General features: G+C 41.7%; 1 protein-coding gene and 1 pseudogene across 1 annotated transcript; both read right to left on the bottom strand.

The window, feature by feature from the left end:
• Positions 1–165: 165 nt before the first annotated feature.
• LOC112890095 lies at positions 166–3156 on the bottom strand (annotated as a pseudogene).
• A 2330-nt stretch (positions 3157–5486) lies between these two features.
• On the bottom strand, positions 5487–19182 carry LOC112888978 (callose synthase 3-like). Its single transcript, XM_025955423.1, has 42 exons — positions 19077–19182; positions 18685–18962; positions 18514–18614; positions 18138–18262; positions 17944–18037; positions 17721–17831; positions 17475–17606; positions 17278–17370; positions 17070–17161; positions 16750–16876; positions 16407–16544; positions 16259–16335; positions 16077–16170; positions 15598–15720; positions 15364–15478; positions 13954–14288; positions 13815–13867; positions 13669–13729; positions 13154–13235; positions 13032–13081; positions 12863–12949; positions 12582–12707; positions 12289–12477; positions 12044–12204; positions 11415–11538; positions 11231–11331; positions 10972–11101; positions 10723–10874; positions 10202–10311; positions 9967–10092; positions 9810–9878; positions 9544–9718; positions 9131–9275; positions 8665–8784; positions 8464–8582; positions 8230–8313; positions 7901–8013; positions 7582–7811; positions 6688–7497; positions 6551–6601; positions 6104–6289; positions 5487–6008 (listed from the first exon to the last, which is right to left on the bottom strand). Exons 2-42 carry the CDS (start codon positions 18908–18910, stop codon positions 5760–5762), a joined length of 5886 nt encoding a protein of 1961 aa, XP_025811208.1. The 5' UTR covers positions 18911–18962; positions 19077–19182; the 3' UTR covers positions 5487–5759.
• Positions 19183–19727: the final 545 nt, after the last annotated feature.

Here is a 19727-nt window from a genome sequence, read left to right as displayed (position 1 = left end):
TACATTGAGCTGCAAGCAGGAAACAATGATACACATACACGGCCAATCTCTGCCTCTCTGCAAGTAAAAAATGGTGCGCACGCTGGAACAAGCACGTGCCCAACTGCTCTCTACTGTTCAGAATTAATCTCAGTTAAATTAGCTGCAGAGAAATATCTGGTTGGGTTATTCGACTTTACATCTTTTATATGGCACAAATCCCCTTACAGATTGACCTCTGTTGCTGCCTGGCTTCACTCTTACGAACGCAGAATTCGCGCTCGGTTTCAGCTCAAAACTTAGAGTTGGCTCTGGCACCTGAATTGCCCCAAGTGGCTCCTTGACAACTTTGCAGTTGGTAGGGGCCGTGGTCTGAACATCGCTCATGCAGTCTGAACTGGATTCAACTGAAGGGCTCTTGCCGGTATCACTCTCACAGGTACCTTCAGTATGCAGCCCCATACCAAATCCTCTTGGATGGCCGACCGGAAAACCATAGTAAGGCCACCATACATGAAGAGGGGAAATCCTAGCATCCCCAGACTCACCCATATGAAACTGGAAAGAATGGTAAGGAAGAAGCCATCCATTATGGGCAGGGTATGCTGCGACGCCTCCAATCGAGGATGCTTGCGACACTTCTTCTTGCTTAGAAGATTCAGATCTTTTTTCACCATCTCTACGTCCCCCATCTGAGGAACAAACTTTCTTTGGGTCTGGGATGAAAACTGTCTTCCCAAACAGCTTCAAACTTGTTTCTTGCACTCCTGATGATGAATCCTCTTCAGATAAGTCACCATCGCTGTTGTCCAGCTTTATTTCCTGAAATTGAAACATGTCCGACCTGATAAGCATACATACTCATTCACCAACCCACCCATTTGAAAAGACAAGCCGTACAATGGATGTTTTTCTTACCTGACCGGACTGATCATCCTCGATTTGTTGAGTAAGTAAATTTTCCTCATTCACCAACGCAGGGACATTATTCCCATCATCCGATGACGCAGGGGATGTACACCCTGTTGACGGATTGGATACAGATGATCCAAAAGCATCCGACGGCATCGCAGACAGCACAGACACAGGTGAACCATTCTCTTGGTCAGAACCAGATGACGATGAAATAGGGGCAAGCTTTGGTTGCCCCATTGCAGGATTTGCCATGGTGCTGGAATCAGCACACTTGCGAGGGTATGGATGCAGTGGTTTTCTCTTTGGCCTTGGTGGTGGGATCTTGATTACATTACTTGCACCAGGTTCGCGCACCACCTGCACAGTAAGCAACTCACATGAGAAATAGGAGAGTAAAATCAATTGGTGAGAGTTAGCTGCTAGCAAATCTCATTGTACACCCACATATGATGTACTTTCATTGTAGTATATATATAGCAGCTAAATTGGTCACAACTATCAGGAGGGTTAAGCACCTTGGAGAAAAACTTCTGAGCATGGCTCCGAATCTGGACAGCAGTCTTTGTGCCAATGTGTTCTAAACAACAGTTTGGAGAAATCAGAAAACCAATTGCCAATGCTCTCTAGCTTAAGGTCACATATGCAGTCTCTGCACGCACCTTGTATCTGGCGCCAAGACCGACCATAAAGCTTCAGTGCCTCCAGGAACTTCTCATGCTCTTCTTCCGTCCACTTCTCCCTCTGCTTTGTGATGGTGTAAGGCTTCCGAACCTATTTGAATCGGTTTATTATCATTAGGCATGGTGACGGTGCTGTAGGATAGTAAACAAATACACACTGAAAAGAACCAGCTGGCATTTGCATACGGATCTCAAAAGTGGGACAAGAAATGGGTACCTTGACAGGGTACCCATCCATCCCCTCCTTGGGTTGCATTGCATCATCGATCAGAGGAGATTTGGCAGCAGCATCCAACAGCCGCTTTTTGTCAATTGGCAACCCAGATGAGTCTAATCCATCCCTTTCCTGGAGGCAACAACAGGAAACGAAGATTAGTGCTTCAGCTAAAACGTGTTGGGATTGGCTATCGCTGGATACAGTTTCAGAAGATCAAGTTACTTTCTTGTTCTACCTATTAAGTTGAAATCATGCTAAACTTTACCATTCAAAATATCCAGATTTGAGCTTACACAGTAGGAGTATCTCTAATCTCTTATTGGGTTATTGCTGGGTGGGAACAGCTTAAGCTAAACTTTGCTTATTGGCTTTTAATGATTTAAGATTAAATGATGAAGTAGTTACCGTAGTAAAAAGAACTGTGAATGAGTACAGCAAACTACCAGAAGTCCAGATATCTTTATTTATGCATGCTAGCTAGTATTGCCCACCTCGTTCTAGAACTCTCCATACGGATACCACGATTTGCGTGCAACTGAAACCCAACGAAGAAGCGTCTAGAAACGGCACATTTTCTAAGAATAGGATAAAATATTCCTATTAAAAAACAATTTCAACGTTTACAAAAGAAATCTGAAACTCAATGGGCAAGGCTTCTTCACCCAACTCATCAAAAAGAAAATCTACACAAGGGCGAAGTCTTCAGCACGGACAGGCAAGAATCTAGTGGGGTAAAAAAAGAGACCTTTACCTCGACCTGCACCATCGACGCCATGAGCCGGGCCCAGAGCTGAAATCTCCGGTTCCCCTTGGCGGCCTGGTGCGCTCGGAGCGCCCAGGACAGAAGCAGCCGGCACCGGCGGCGGCGACGACAGAAAGCAGAGGTCGAAGCAGTGGAAATCTGCCGCTTCCGTGACCGGGATCGCCCAGGAGACGGGGGAAAAAAGTATCTTCTCTTCTCGGCGTTCCCCAAGAACTCAACAGGAAAAGGGGAAGAAATGGAAATATCGGGCGCGGGGAGAACACGCCGGAGGGATGCTGGGATGGGAGGAAGAAGCGGCGGAGAGGAATTGGCGGAGGCGTCCGCGAATGCAAATGGCGAGAGGAAGGAGCGAGAAGGAGCGGCGAGAGATTTTTGGGGGCAAGCAAGGGGAGGGGGGCGGGCCACGTTGGACGTGGGGCCTTCTTGTCAGGGCTGGAAATTTCCAGAAGGGCCAGGGATCTAGTGGCTGGGGAGCCCCCGGGAGAAGGGGCCCACGTGCAGAGGAACGCCTCGCTACCTGGATTTTTATTTTTTGCCTTTCGGAGGGATGGTCCCCTTGCCATTTCCGGTGCTAATCTTCTTTATCTAGTACACGTATTTTTGGTACCACTAAATAAATACTTTCTCAGGTAGGAATACATATATAAATACTTTTAACTAATTAATTTATGCTAAACGACTGCCTCCATGGCTAACAGTGTGTCATTTCAAATTCCTCTGCAATAAAAATAAAAATGTTAAGAATTGGCAGGTAGATGAGTGTCCCATGTGGAAATCCGTAGGAAAGAATGAAAGGAGGAGGTGAGAAAAAAGGCCTAGCGGCCTGCAAATATCTGCAACCGCTCAACACAGGAGAGGCTGATATTTTTTCATTTGGATAAACCTACTAGCATGAGCATGCATACAGTGGGAAAAAGAAAAAAAAGGTGTGAGTGGCCTTTCCCTCTCTCCCTTTGTCCAGCAGCCACGCCAGGTGAGGTGACGGAGGTGTGGTAGGTACTCTCGCCTCTGTTTTGGCCACAGGAAATTTGATTTTCTACCTATAAATCATATCATATCGGCCAGTTGTGTTGTTTCGTTTCAGCAGCTGCGGTTAGTTAATTTTAAAATTTATAGATTTTGCTATGCAGCTAGACGTACATGTGATCAAAGCAAATGCAAGCGTCGTGGCCACGACTAGCCATCCACTTTTTCCGGCTGCGCTTTTTCCCGGCCACGTCACGCCACCTCGACACGTGTCCACCCTCTCACCCAACCAATCGCGGGAGGTCCAGAAATATCTCGCGGCAGGCAGCGGGGCCCAAAGCGTTCCTGGCCACAAGTTTTAGCAAGCCTGCCCAGTCAGTTGCTTTAATTTAAGCTAACCCATACTTAGCTAAAAACCTATACTATCGAATCACTAGACTAATCATTCAAGCCTCCCTCTCTTCCACTAGACTAAAATTAATTTGTACTAAGTTAAAACATTCTAAGTTTGAACATATAAAATAAATATTTTATAATAGATTTAATTATTCTTTGACATTTAAAGTATCACTAGGCTTTTCTATAAATTTTATAATAATAATAATATCTATTATATCCACAAATCTATGTGGGGGGGGGGGGACAATTCTATCCCATTGCTTTCAGCTACACCTCCACCTCTGCTATATATATGAAAAAAGATTTTGCCAACGATGCAAATTACTAGCGGGCACAATCTTGACAGGTAGCAAAACGCAGCGCACAAGAAAATACGCCGTGTATTATAATAGGAGTTGGTTAGTAGGTTTTAATGGTGCGCGGTGGGCCATACAAAGTTGTGGACAAGGATAGGATAGCATGCGTGACTAGGAAAAGAGTAATTGCACTGTTAATGGCCATATTATGACCACATGATGATGCAGCTGGTGTCCATAAAATATTGAAATATCCATGTCGTGGGGCCCGCTGCTGCTCCCATGTCCACATGATACGGATCTGAAGAAAATCCACGCTCTTTTCACGCGTGTCCCAAATAACTGGAAATCCTGTGTCCATTCGATGAATGATTTGCTATTGAGCTAGCAGCTGATAGTACAGTTAAGTGCCTGTTTGGATCCAAGGGAAAGAGGAAGAGAAAGTGAAAAACTTTTGCTCTTTTGTATTTTTTTGCACTTTTGGATCCAAACACCCCAAAGTGCAAAAGGGCAAATGCTACCGTAATTTTACTAATTATAGATTAATTAGGCTTAATAGATTCGTCTCGTCATTTAGTCCTCATCTTTTTTAATTAAACTATATTTAATACTTCTAATTAGCATCCAAACATCTGATGTGACGGGAGTAAAAATTTTACCATTTGCTCTTTTGCCATTTGCCCTTGGATCTAAACAGGCCCTAAATACTACTACAGTAGACAAGTGTGTTTCTTTTTTCTTTTTGGAAAAGGGAATACACGCACATATTTGGCTGCACGCGTATATGCTGTGCAGATCTCACAACGCACCTCCACCACAAAAGTGGTACACTCACTCCTGGATCTGACTAATTGCCTGCAGAGCCACATGTCAAACAAAAGGAAACTATTTATAATTCTAGTTCTCGTTCTAGTTCTAGTAGGGGTGCGTCGTGAAATTCCATCCCCTTCGTCATCTTCCGTATCACTAAAATAATTTCCTTTTGTTTGACCTTGCTGCAGAGTGTGGTGCATGCTAAGCTACAGCTGTAGCTGTAGCTGTAGGACTACTCGTTTCCAGATGCTTCCACCGCATTCTCCATGCAGGTTTGCCAGGTTAGGATGCAGTGAAGCATCGACTTGCCCTCGAAATCCACCAGTAATTAGCTGCAGGTCAAAACTTGTGCCTTTGTTTCGTCGTCATCATGTCATGGTCTTTTCGTACTGTACGACCTTCTGCAGCTTCTTGGCCGCCATGACCCATCCAAGCAACCGACAACCAATCTCTCTTCGAACCTCCTTCCTTCCCAGATACTAGAGACAGCGCACGCTGCAGCTGAGAATATGGTGCACCGAGCACAAAATTGCACAATTCATGAACCCTAGACCATCAACATCTGCCATCGTCACATCGAAATCTCAGATGCCCAATCCAGAAGACGGACGGGGACTACACAGGCACATTGCTTAGCAGCATGCAGCTATACATAATAATACTACTAGGTGCAAGTGTGGGTGAAAGGAAGGAATAACTTCCACCGTCGGCATAAGGTTAACCTTGCATCTCTACTCCTTGTTCCGGGTCGCTCGGTCTTTCTTGTGCCCTCCAAGGATACGGGAGATCTGCAGACCTCTGCTGAAGGCCTGGTTGAACAGCATCCTGGTCTGGAATTCGGACACGAATGGGAACCAAGCAAGGAAGGCGATGGGTGTGAACAGGAGGAGCCCCATCAGGATCTCGTAGCCCCGCGCAAGAGCCTTGATCGATCCCCAGAGCCCGATCTTTTGAATCACAGGCCTGATCGCTTGGGCAATCTGCAAAATAAGGCAACCCAAGAGCAAACAGATAAATTAATCAGGAATGGAAATTAAAGGGATAGCGGAAAGAGAGAACATGTTCAGGCACTAACCAGGAGCAAACCCCATCCGGTTGGCATGAACGCAAGGATGCAGACAAAGATGTCCAGAACCGTCATGCCAGGGATTGCTATCAAGATTATCACAATGGACGTAAATGTTATAAATATGAGACCCTTGATCAACCGGAACACAAGCTGGAACTCCGCACTGAATCTTCTCCTGCCCACTGAAACAGTCTGGAAAAGAAAACACAATAACTGAGTGCTCCAGCTAGCCAAACCAGCTAGGATCAGAGACAGTTTTTAAAGAAAGACAGCATTTTATTACGATTCTAGCATTTCAAGAGCTAAGCAAGTTAATTCTATAGACAACTAAATTGCTAAATTATATAAAACAAAGGGAATCTCACTGCATACTATGTATTATCACAACCAAACCAATGAGTACTCATGAGTACCACAGTTAACGGAAGAAGCATTAATAAAATGTAATATTACCTTCATAACGAGCAAGATGACAAAAATTACAACCCATGAGAAACAATAGACCTGCAAAAGTTAATCAGTTAGAAACACCATGTCAGCATAAACAGATGAAACCACCTTCCATTTGCCAAATGAGATAAGTAAATTACCAACACACTGTGGGTATCCTTGGTTATCTTCTTTGTTATATTCAAATGATACACGAGTCCATATTGGTAGATGAAGAAACGCAATGCAAGCAGTATCTCAACAATAGTACCACGCTTCCCAGAGTGCCGGAGAGGCTCCTGCTCTTTGTCCCACCATGACTCCCAGCTTTTCTCTGGCGCTACACCAATACCTCCACGATTGCTGATCCACTTGTGCCAATCAGTCCAGTCATCCACAATCTTCTGCCACTCAAATCCGGAAGGATTGAACAAGAATGGTGCGAAGAGCCAAGTGCCCACCATGAACCACATGGAGATGGTGATGAAGATGTATGTTATAGCCCCTCTATATGACTGCCCAAATATTTCATACACAACTAGCAAGATCATCAGCTCGATACCCTTAACAAAATGGCTTCGGGAATAAAGCCGATAGTTGTCAGCAAATTTGGCGTGGAACACCACAAATCCACGTCCAGTGGCTCTATATTCAGCTCCTCCATGGAGTAACGTCCTTCCATAGTAATGAGTTTTGGTCCCAAGTGAAAATGTGAAGAAAACAGATGCCAACTGGAGTTGCATTAGTACAAAGTCACTCAATGCCGTTCTGAATCCTCTCTCCAGACCGATTTCCATCATCATGGGTAGCGCCATCAAAAATCCAAGTTGCACAAAAGATTCTGATGCAAGAGCAACCTGGAGAGGCGCATTGTGCACAAACTTCCTTCCAGTAGCCAGTGCTTCATCAAGTCCACTGAGGACAAGATATAACCGCCCATAGAGGAAAACATACACGGTCCACACCGTAATCTAAGTCCAAACAGAAATACCAGAAAGGTTAAGGGTTAACCAATGAATGGCTATGAAAGTGATAAGTTCAGGCCAGAAAAATACCATGGTACTGAAGTAGAAACCAATTGTTGTATAGTAACAGGATAGCATTCTGAAGAAATCAAAGCGGTGACCCAGCCGATAGATGTCACGGCTCAGTGTCTGTTCGCCATTACCATTTGCTATCTTTGCCTCGAATAGAGATATTTGATTAAGACCCACATCCCTTCCCTTGCCAACTTGCATGTATTCATGATGAGTAACATTGCCTTCACGCAGTGTGGAATTGAATCCTGCATCATAAAGGAACATAAGAGACCACAGTATAACCAGAGCAGTTCAAGATTTACTAAGTCAAGCGGCAATGGCAAAAGTTTAGTACCTGCAAATATATCCTCACTAAGATTGATAATTTTGGATGCTTTACTCACACCACCCCTTGTAAGGTGGAAAAGGCGATCGAAGATATCGGGATGGCCATAGTGAAATCGAACCCTGGGCAAAGAGATGTTAAGGAAAAGAATGTCAATGCCAAGAACTACAAAAATACTCTTTTAGAATTTAGAGTCAAGTTGCTGTCCATTACTAGTAACCTTGGGAAGAACAAATATACCGAGCAGATGGTTCATACAACTCAGAGACTAACAAAATTTGAATCAATAGACTGCATAATGTCAAACAGTGAATGTACAATTGATCTCAGATGAATACCTCAGTGGATTGGCAAGTACACGTTGTCCAATGGTCACAAAACTAGTCTCCTGATTTGACATGAACCACGCAAGGGATGAAACACTGCACAAATTAAGCAAAAAATTAACCGCGGTACAGAAACAGAAATATACAAGATATAGCTCAAAATAGTCCAAGGTGGTGGCATAGCCACGTAGGTGCATAATTTAGTCATAAATTCATAATTCACAAAAGTAGAACATGGAACATTACCTGCCAGTAAATATGTGTTCTCTTACACCAAGTATTGATGGGTATCTCACACCATCATGTTTCTCCTCAAACTCTTGCAAAAGATTCCTCATCTTCAAAGCCTCCTCCATATAGTGTTCCTGCCATGACAAATAGACATAAGCAAATGAAGAAAATGTGCAAAAATATTTTCCTGAAACCTCAAAGTGGACAGAGCTGTACCTGATTCATATCTATAGTTTGGAGACACTCGCCTCGAGTGAATATGATTGCGTGGTTCTGATTTTCTGGCTTTCCTTCACCTAGAATAGCATTACCTGGCAGTTTTATCTTGTAGATTACCTGCAGTGTAAATATAGATGCCAAGTAAGTGCAATGCATTTTTTACCACAACGGCTGTGAGAAGCCATTACTTCCAAAGAAGGAAAAGGTCAATTTAAATTGGACATTTCATCTAAAAGTGTTGAAGTTTTCTAGATTGCACATAGAACATTTCTAACACCTGCACTCACAATTACAACAAGCATTTCAAATAAATAATTATACATCACCAAAGTTCTTCAGGGTTACATGACTTTGGGACAAGGAGGGCGCATATATCACCAGAATAGACCAAGCATCAAGCAAGATAAACCCTGAGCAAATTTCACCCAAGGAATACTGAATTAACAAAACATTTTTTCATTACCTGATCAAGACTCTGACCAGGCTCATTAGCTTTTGTAACAGAAGCCTTCACCAATGCTGAGTAGTAAACCTTTTCAACTTTCTTGTTCCTATCTTGACTACGCGCTTCAACTTCATCAATATAGGCAACCCGCAGCGATGGATATCTGTCAAAAATGCCCATTCTGTTATTTCAGTGCCATCATACAACATATGATGTACTTAGGCAGCAAATTGTTTCATTATAGCGAATTATAAAACAAAAAGTTACAGGGTATGTTGATTATGTAAAAGGAAAAGTAACACAAGAAGACCAAAACAAACTCCCTATCAAACTAAAGAGCACAAGGTTTCTTTTCATATATGAGCATCTAATTTGAAAATGAAGCAAACATAATAAATAGCATTTATCCAGAATTTTTCAATGAAACTCACGTTGTCATTAGCCTCAAAATGTCATGTGCACAAGGTTCGCCAGACCGTTTCTGGATTCCATATTGCTGGCATGAGACAACATATGTAAACTTCATGTCAGCTATGGCCTTGCATTGTGTCATTAATTGTGAATCCTCAGACATCAGTTCTGTTGCTCTGTAACCTTCCATAAGATCTAATGGACAAGGAAGAGAAGTCAGCACATACATCAAAACTCAAAAGGTACGCATTCAGAACAATAGCATAGAATGAGCCATTAGACATACCATCATCTTGGGCCATATCAAGAAAAGCCTGAAGCTCCAAAGCTTTTCGGTAGTACATCATCCCTCTTACTGTGTAGACAACAGTAGCAACCGCAAAAATAAATTAATACAATACATATTTAATACAAATCCAGGCCACACAAGAGAGATAACATACCAGTTCTTGTCAATGTCTGTCCCCTATATGATGCCCAAAGACGAAGCTCCTCTTCCAATCCTTCATCCTCACGGAGCTCCTCTTCACTCTTTCGGTCCACTCTTTCAAGGAAATTTTTCCATTCATCTTCAAAGAGGTTAACAAATGTAATGTTGCAGTGTCAGTTTCTCAAAGGACATCAGAGAACAAAACCAAATGAATTTCCATCAACATCAATCCAAGGAAAGAAAATAACCTGGGTAAATCTTCTGTAGGTAGAAAAGGATGGAAACTCCATCCTCATTTGGTTCTTCTAGATTTTGTGAGGAGAACAGAACATCTTCCTTGTAATAAGGAGTCAAGACACTGCGGTATAGAAATAATTGCAGGAAATATAACATTTGCAAAAGTGACTGGGGCAACAGCTTGCGTGTATTTTGAAAAAAAAAAAGATGCAGAAACAAATATAAGCAAGAGAAAATATATAATCTGGGTTGCCCAGATGAAACAAATAATTAAGGATATTGCAGTTCAAACCAAAAATGGCCAAAAACAAAAAACATTTCAGACAGTTATGAAAGAATCACGGTAGACAATATATGATATTGACTGGGAAAACTCCACAGCCATCAGATAGTAATGAAGCAATCACGGCAGTCATATATGACACTGAGCAGAAAAACTACACAGCGAGAAAGTAATATAATGATCAATCTTTAACAAACAAGTTTTGAGAAGAACATAAGTTACTGAAAAGAATCAGTAGTAATGACTTACGAGAAGGGTAACATATTCCGCACTTTAGGAGCATTTGGCATCTCCATAAAGAGAGAATTTGCAAAGAACGATATTCGCCTTCTAGCATCAAGGTTTGTAGGGACATCCATAGCAGACTCCTTCACAGTTAGAAGAAGGTGAAGCCTCTTTATCTGAAACATAGATAATATTTTTAATTATAACATGAAGGACACAGTCATCATGCCAGAATCTCTGTCATTAAGAAAATTAAAGGGCTGAAAATCAAACCTTTTCAGTCCATGCATCTGATTCATCCATGGGGAATCTAATAGCTTTAGCAAACAACTGATCTTGCTGATCTAGTGGTGTAATTCCTTCATGTTTTCTATTATTTCCACCATGTATGGATTCCAACATTCTGGAAGAACGAGCGACCACAAAATCAGACGACCAATTCCGAGAATCACCAGATACCATGACAAAAAATGGCACTGTATTATTATATTTGAATAAGAGTATCATGGATTACAGCAGAAACTAAACTCACCCGCCGAGCTGCTCGTCCTCCATTATATCCCTTGTGACCACCTCAAGCATATCTTGAAACAAAATGACAACTTGACCCAAGTCTTCTTCTTTGTTCTTTTGCTGTAATACAAAGAAATAGATGCAGTGTGAAGCTATCCTTTGTGAACACAATCTAAAACAATGACGGCAAGTCTTATTTATACCAGTAACTCAAGCAAGTCAATAAACTTCTTGCTCAGTGCAGGAAGGCTCCTCATATTCAGATCCTTTATCAGGGTTTCCTCTGCTATGTGCTTATCCACGACATCAAAAATCTCTTTTATGACACTGAAATAAGCGCCAAAAGGAGCTTCAGTTTAGCAGATAACAAAACACGTAAAAGTACAATAGGCTCCCTAGAGATGCCAGCCTACCCACCCACCCTCCTCTTTTCCCTTCTGATATGGGACAAGGTAACCCCTAGATTAAATAAAGCTACTCATTTCAAGTCTCAGCACCTCCAGATCAACAACATGGTGAGTGGAACCATAATACCATTGTATATGGTGAATTAAAGTTAGTGAAGGCTTCAAGGAACCACCTATTGAATGGCTGACATTAGTGTTAAACATGCTCAGAAGCTCCATGCATGACAGTTGAGGACAAATTAGAGACTCGGATTTCAGATTTTGCAATTCATCATAGCTTCATTCTTTTTTAACTAAAGGCATAGAGTGTTTCAAGCAGAATTTGTATTAAATTAGATTTGGTGCTATGTTGAATCCGGCCCAGACAAGGAGCTATCACGCGACCATTTATTAACAAATAACAATCCTGATAAGATAAAACATACATTTTCTCACGCTGTCCAAACACTAAAGTATTAATGATGTTTTTAAAGGAAGCATAACATTCTCTTATAGCAAAGGAAAAGTATGGATCTGATCCCATCCTCTTTGTCAGATCACGGTCTTTTCCACCACTGTCTGCTGCCATATCCAACGCTATTGGAATCTACAGTACAGTAAATAAACAATTAACTCCTGAATCCACAAACATAGTAAGTAGAGAAAATACAGAGTGATCAAAAGTGTATACCTTGCTAGCAAGTAGGAACGGTGGCCACTGGAATATATTCAATTCACGATCTTTACAATATGGAACAAGTAGTAAATCCATCTCCCTGTTATCTATGAGATCTTCTTCACGGAAACTTGTAATAATTAGGTTCCACATTTGAGCGAATCTTGCAGCTCTTTTCTCTTCCTCTTTTTCATCACCAGAAGCCTAAAAACCAAAGTATATCAGAAAAATTATTGTTTGTTCAACAGAGATATGCTAATAAATAATAATCTACTCATAAAGCCAAATTTCATACTAGAAATGAATACCTTAGGTTTCCTGGAAAAAGCGGCCCGGAAACCTTTGCTCTTGTTTGCATCAGAAGGAATCAAGCGCTCATTGAAGGCCACAGGCAAAGATTCAAAGCGAGATCTCAACATTCCTAGCGTCCTTATCTGATTTTGTTTACCAAGGAGTCTATCATAAGTTCCTCATGATAAATAATGCTCCATGACATTAGGGGGGAAATGAGTCTTTTAAAAAACCACTGAAGGGCCAACACATATAATGCATTGAGCAATGAAGCAAAATACATAAGTATATTACTAACCTCACCAAGACGGCGATAAGCCCCGTAGATACCACCAATCAATGTAGAGAAAAGTGCATACCAAATTTGTGTGTCCATGAAATATACCTGGATAATTTAAAATAACAAGGCTAAGCACATTAGTCAAATGAGTTCTTTTTTGAATGGGACGAGAGAAGTCGAGACACACCAGAATTATTGGAGCCCAAAGTGCAATAACAACACCAATGTTGTTACTTCCTGCAAATTAAACATAAATAAGAATGCAAAAATAAATCCAAAATATAACATAGGAAATTTCAGGATAAATACCATGAGGAAAAAACTCGTGCCACTGGAATGTCCTAACTGGTTCTCTCATTATATCTTTGGTCGGCTGTACCAGAGGCTTGATCTACAACAAGACAGCAAAGAAATGAACGAACAGCAGCAGTAGATGACTTAGTACCCGCCCCGTATTAAAGTTTTATACATTCAAGATAAAGGAATGGCTCCTGTTGGAATGTTACGGCAATACATCTGAGTTCCGTGCTCTGAAATTCAGGCAAGACCTTTCATGAAAAGGTCAGCAATCACCAACTCACACTTCAACACCAAAACCACAATTGCAGCAAACATGATATGACATTCTGCTTTCCACATCAACAGTTCCATAATGGTCAAATCCGCAATAAAATAAACTTCGAAAAAATCATGATCCAAGCTGTCAGACATTTTAATTTATTTTGTTCTTTAATTGTGATGGCACAAACTTCATGTTCAAGGATACCAAAATGAAGCATCTACAGATAAAGGTACAATAAAAAAAGGAAGAAATGAATCTTTACCTCGATATAGAAGCTTACTGTCAACTTCATTGCTAAAAGAAGAACCCAAAACATGGTATACCTATCAGGACAACAATGCTCAGTAACTGGAAAAGATGCAACACTAAAAGAAGACAATGTGAAGATGAGCTAATATGTTAACATACTTGAAGAGGGAGAATGCGCCTTCATGCATTCCTCTGCCAACAAATAATCGCGGCTGCAGATAAACATAGGATCTCAATGAAAGGAAATTGACAACCTTAACAATCTAAATAACAGCAGAAACACGAGGACGAAAGCTACCTGAGACCACCACATCATGAACGTTATGACCTTAACATTTGAACTTTCTAGGAACCTTCTCAGGAATGGGAAAAGAAATAGCATGGAGGCAAGCAAGTTTGGAGCCAAATATATCACAACAGTCAAAATGTACAAAGATGGTTGATTCTGACCATTACCAAGCCAGCTTTTTATTGTTCTTGCCAGACCAGTAGGATTCTCCCAGGTATATGCATAAGTTACAGGTAAAATCACAACCCAAGCAGCAGCTGATATTAACTTCAAGACATATCGCAGCTTCACTGCAAATGACATGCTTCTTCTTGCTTTCCAGCTAAATACAATGTCCAGGATAGCTGTTAAACACATCACAGGTTGATTTAAATTTATGAAACTCAACCTGAATGTAAGAAATATAGATTCAAATGAAGAATAAAGTGTTACTCTCCAAAAAAGCGATGCAGTTAAATATATGAACCTTCAGTGTCATGTTACAAATTCATTATTTGCCAGTCAAGAAACTGAGGAAGAGAGTGCTAAGTTACATGCCTATTAAGGCTGCCAGTATTAAGTACAGGTCCGGTCCTGAGATTTTGGGTGCCGGGGTGAAATAAAAACTGGGGCCCTCTTAGTTATAATAATGATAATGACGAAGTACTAACAAATGGTCGTATATGGAAAATACCCACATCAAACAATTTATGTATAATTGCCTAAAATTACTTCCCACTAGCATTTTAGGTGTGAGGTCAACTCATATAGATTTTTTTCAAGTGCTCGTATTTCTCTTGAGAATCTATCAATGGCTAATTTATGTGATTGAATAAACTCATCTTGTTTCCTCTTCTTACTTTCCATACTGCGATTTCGCATATTTTCTTAGATGACACTACGGTGCTAATTTTTTTTAAAAGCAATTACTCATGAGTGTCTATGTGGGCATTTTTTTAAAAGCAATTACTCATGAGTGTCTATGTGGACACTACTCACGGAGGATGTTCGTTTCATCTCTTTTCCGGTAGAGGCTGCGTACTCGTAGATGGAAGTGAACAGAATTCTTCGTTTTAAGAGACTGATGGACGTTTCGCCTTCTATACGTACTCGTAGCTCCGGTTGCCGGAATACATATACACGTTACCTCCCCCCCCCCCCCCCTCTCGGGCCAGGGCTGATTATGTAGCTGGCAAAAGCAAATAGCAGGTAGCGAAAACACAGTGAAGTAGGATCAGGGTATCTCGATGGAAAGAATACCCTGACAACATACATGTTGTTTTTTATCACAAAGAGCACTAGAAACATGAAACCTTCTAATTAGATTGTCATATCAAAGTTCTGTAACAACTACTGAGCTCCCTGGCAAAGAACATGTGACATGCATTGAAACATATGCAAACAGGACAAGGGAGAAATGATGGAGTAAGGACCAAATACCTTGACCCAACTTCAATACTGCAGCAGAAATAAATATGCTCAAAACCTGCTTAAACACTTCTGCATCAAAGATATCGCTTGGGGTGCCACCATTCCAAGCAAGTATAATCATGGCCTATATTAAAACCAAATACCATCAGAAACACAGGGAACTGAAGGGATGACAATGGTTAGCAAACTGAGAGATGGAAAGAACTGTAACAGAGTGAAAGTGCTTAAGAAAGAGCGACTAACCTGTAAGGATAGTATCAAGAAGATCCACATTCTGTCAAAACTACGGAATATGTGCCAAAATGAACGTATCTCCACAAAATTAACCTTCCCCATCCAATGAACACTACCCACAGATGTGTTCTCCTGGATCATAACCAAAAAGGTGGGTACAAATAGGATTGGAGGAAAGTATAGACATAACAACATTCATGGATCTTTATCGCAAGCTAAGCAATATAACATACAAGGTAAAAGGCATGCAAAGCAAGTAGATCACATCTAGCTCACGTGATATCACATATCAAAAGAAACATATAGCTAAAATGAGTGTATCTACCAGAAAAAAAAAAGAAAAAATAGCATGCAGCACCTGACCAGTAAATTGTATTGTCAAGCAGTTACAGGAATGAATATTGTACATAAGATGAGACAATAAAGGCTCATAAGTTACGCATTGGCAAGATAGAAGTATGGAATTATTAAGATGATCAGGAACCTACTCCATTCAGACGATTAGGATATGCATCCTTGGGAGTCTTGAAAAAATCAGCATCAGCCCTCATAGGCCATCCTAGCCGGAAACAATCTACTGACCTGACAAGCAATATAGGAATGATTTGGCTTTCTTTACAATTTGGAGCACAAAACTGGAAAGTACCAATTCAGTTCAATCATCACTTACCAAAAGTACTCATTTAGATCATCATAGTTTCTCCAATGTGAGTGTTTTGATTTTATAGTCTTGCTCCTTTCTGCTTCCTGTTAAGAAAACTGATCAGATTTCAAAATGAATGTATGGTAACATTTTACTAAATCTGCAAATGATATACCTTCTCTATGACTTTGTATATTGGAGTCACAACTTTCATCAAGAAGGCTTCTTCTTCACCACCATATGCTGGCTTAACATTTTCACCAGTCATTGGGCTCACATTTCCAGCCAACATGCCATAAAGTTCAAAAGCCATCTATTAAGATGCAAAGGAGCCTTTATCAGGATGGCCTCAGCAGGATTAAAACTTATAAACAAAGCTTTATACCAGCACATAACCCCATTGAATACACCAAAACATTAAATGTTTTAACATATGCAGCTAGATTATTGCTGTTGTTATTTTCTAATCTGAAGAATAATATATGAAAGTAAATCCAGAATAAAAGAACACATCTTACATGATGGTAGATGTAACAAAGACATTCTGGCATGAATCTCAAATTAGCGGCCTCGCCCCAAATCAGCAGGTAGAGACCCATATAAAGAAGCTTACGCTGCTGTACTTCCTGTTGGATAGTTGGCAACCTGGCAATCATTTAGCTACTTTTAGAGAAGCAGTAAGTGATGCAATAACCCTTTCAAGCGGGAGCAACTTTACTGATGAAATGTTGCGACAGTCAACAAATTAAAAGAATTTAAAAGCAAACAAATGCAACCATAGCGATAAGAAAATCAGTTCTAGCGATTCCTATACATTTCATAATTGCTGGGAGCCTACCATAAACTGCTTTTGCGGCCAAGGTACTTGCACCACTTCTTATAATTCTTAAATAGCTTCTTCATTACAGCATCCAGAGCTTGGTCATCTAACTGAAAATGGAACATCATCATATCATTAGTATGAAAATGGGGGATAGCCCAAACAAAGGGTCTTTTTGTTCCACCCAGAGCTTCAAACAGGGTGGGAAAGGGGGTTAAATGTTCACCTTTGGCTGTTGGTCAGCTTTTGGTATTTTCCTTATGTGCACATTTGCAAGCAACAGTACCAGATGTTCCCTTTGGTTGGACACATTATCTTTCTGAGAAGAGAGTCTTGCAGTTAGACGGAGCATATTTTCAAAGCAATGTACACCACAGCAAAATGATTGTCACATACAAATAATTGTCCCTATCGCTCAAATACCTGAAACCCAAACATTGCCTGGAGCCAGTCAAGAAGGTCCTTGCCGGTGGTCTTCTCATCAGGCTTCTTCTCATGATCCTTTGGCCATGGCAGGCCTCTAATATTTCGGAGAGTGTAAACAGCTGCTTGAATCTACATAATCATGAGGAACACGAAATTTATAAATAGCTTACTTGCTAGAGGTGTAATTTCAACTATATGATAGTATTTTCCAATCCAATGAGGAAAAGAAAGATGGATGAAAACCTCTGGGTAACGCATAATAGCTTGACCGGTACTCTCAGGATCAAGAGGAAGAATATTGTAAGGAACATAGAGCTTTTTCTTCTCCTCAACTTTGTTGTGTGTATCCAAAATCTGTGTAGCACAAGTTACAAGCACAAAAGATGCATGGTAAAGTTATATCGCAATGCATATGATGGGCAACTAAGAGTCCAGTGTGACACATTGCTAGAAATGATTTGCGTACCGCTTGATCGACTTCAACAGACTGTGAGACGTTAACGGCTTTCAGGACCTCAAACAAGACAGCAGCTGTTTGGTATGCTTTAGTGAGCAGGGCACTGAAGAAAATAGAAAAGAGAAGGCAGAGTGTCAAGGAAGGAGCGGCAACGAGTCAGCGGCATGACCGCAGGTAGCATAGCAGTAAATCGAATGCCTGACCGATCAGCCTTGTCAGCGGCGTTTTGAAGTGCTTGGATGTACTTCTTGTAGTATTCACGGTAGAAACGCTGCATCTCTCTGGCATCGCTCTGGTGCACCCTTCCCTTCAATGTGGGATCGTTCTCCTACAGAATTCATTTCATGGATTGTCTTGTCTGTCACATATAATTATGTAAAAGTCGTGCAAAGTTTGAGCATCTTGTATTGTATCTAAGAGTAAAGATTGACTAGTGAAAAGTAGCGGCCATGGATAGCAAGTGATGAGATAGATGCCGTACAAGCAAGGCTAGAAGAAGGAAGTGGTGTGCCTGTGTGGGATGTAAAGAGGAAGAAAGAGTGTGTTTAGTATAGTATAGTAAAGTATAGGATATAGTACCCTCTCAAGCCTTTGGAGAAGTGCTGTCTTGAACTGTCGAACACCACGACCACTTGAAGTAGGGTCGAGGCGGTGCGCCTTCTCGAAGGCGTAGAAGCGGCCTGCGTACATGAGATGGATGAGAGAAGTGAGCATAAAGGAATGGAATGAGAATGGATGGGGACTGCTTACAGAGGTATGCGACGCGCGGGTTGGTCGCCTCGACCTCGTTGGCGACACGGAGGATGGGCGCGATCTCGACGAGCGAGGAGGGGACGACCTCGCTGTCGAAGATGGACTCGCCGAGGTTGCCGACGGTCTGCGTGCGCAGGAGGCGCCTCCCGGAGGAGGGCGGGGCGGCTGGAGACGGCGAGGGCGAGGACGAGGACATGTCCGCCCTTCGCCCCGGCGCCGCCATCCCGACGGGGGTGGTTGTTCAGATCAGGTGGCCGTCCTCAAGGGCGGGATCTCTGCAATGCAACACCACAGACCAAAATCGAAAGGGAAAAAAAAAGGAAGATAAGCGGAATGAAATGCGGTGCGCGGAGAGAGCAGCAAGCAGGGACGGCGGCGAGCTTGCTTGCCTTGGGGGAAGGGGAAGCGGAAGCGGAAGGGAACCCTAGATTTGGCGGCGCAGTGGCCGTGGCAGTGGTGCGGTGCGAGTGGAGCACAGCTCTTGCGAGAGGAAAGAGGAACGGGCGAGGGGAGCAAAGGTTTTGCTGGGGGTTTTCAAACTTTCGGATGCGGCGGAGGAATCTTCTTGGGCCTGGGATTGCAGGGGTTTTACGGCTGTGCCACTGGACTGGCCGTGATCAGGTCCAGGCGGCGAGGCTACGTGACAAGAGCCACGTGGGCCCAGCCCAACGCAGCGCAGGCTCGTCGTTTCGAACAGGCACCCATGCATACCACTCACTCGATCTGCTGTGCTGAGTAAGGGCCTTTATTTTACATTTTTGCAAAATTTCAGTGTAGCAAAGGAATCTTACTAATTTGAAGTACTAAATGAAGTCTATTTGCAAAACTTTTTGCATGGATGGGTTGTAAATCACGAGACGAATCTAATGATGCTAATTAATCCATGATTAAGCAATAATTAGTGGATGGTTACTGTAGCATCACTGTTGCAAAACATGGATTAAGTAGGCTCATTAGATTCGTCTCGCGATTTACAACCCATCCATGCAAAAAATTTTATAAATAGACTTCATTTAATACTTCAAATTAGTAAGATTCTT

Source organism: Panicum hallii, chromosome 4 (assembly GCF_002211085.1).
Source record: "Panicum hallii strain FIL2 chromosome 4, PHallii_v3.1, whole genome shotgun sequence".
Taxonomy (NCBI): domain Eukaryota; kingdom Viridiplantae; phylum Streptophyta; class Magnoliopsida; order Poales; family Poaceae; genus Panicum; species Panicum hallii.
Note: the sequence above shows the minus strand (reverse complement) of the source record. Positions and strands in the feature narration are given on the sequence as shown.

Excerpts from the sequence above, each read along its gene's own strand:
- LOC112888978 (XM_025955423.1), bottom strand. The coding sequence starts at position 18,910 with ATGGCGGCGCCGGGGCGAAGGGCGGACATGTCCTCGTCCTCGCCCTCG. Across the intron at positions 13,730-13,814 it reads GGCGCATTCTCCCTCTTCAA|GTATACCATGTTTTGGGTTC; the intron begins GTATGTTAACAT and ends TTGTCCTGATAG. Across the intron at positions 6,290-6,550 it reads TCATCTTGCTCGTTATGAAG|ACTGTTTCAGTGGGCAGGAG; the intron begins GTAATATTACAT and ends TTTCTTTTCCAG.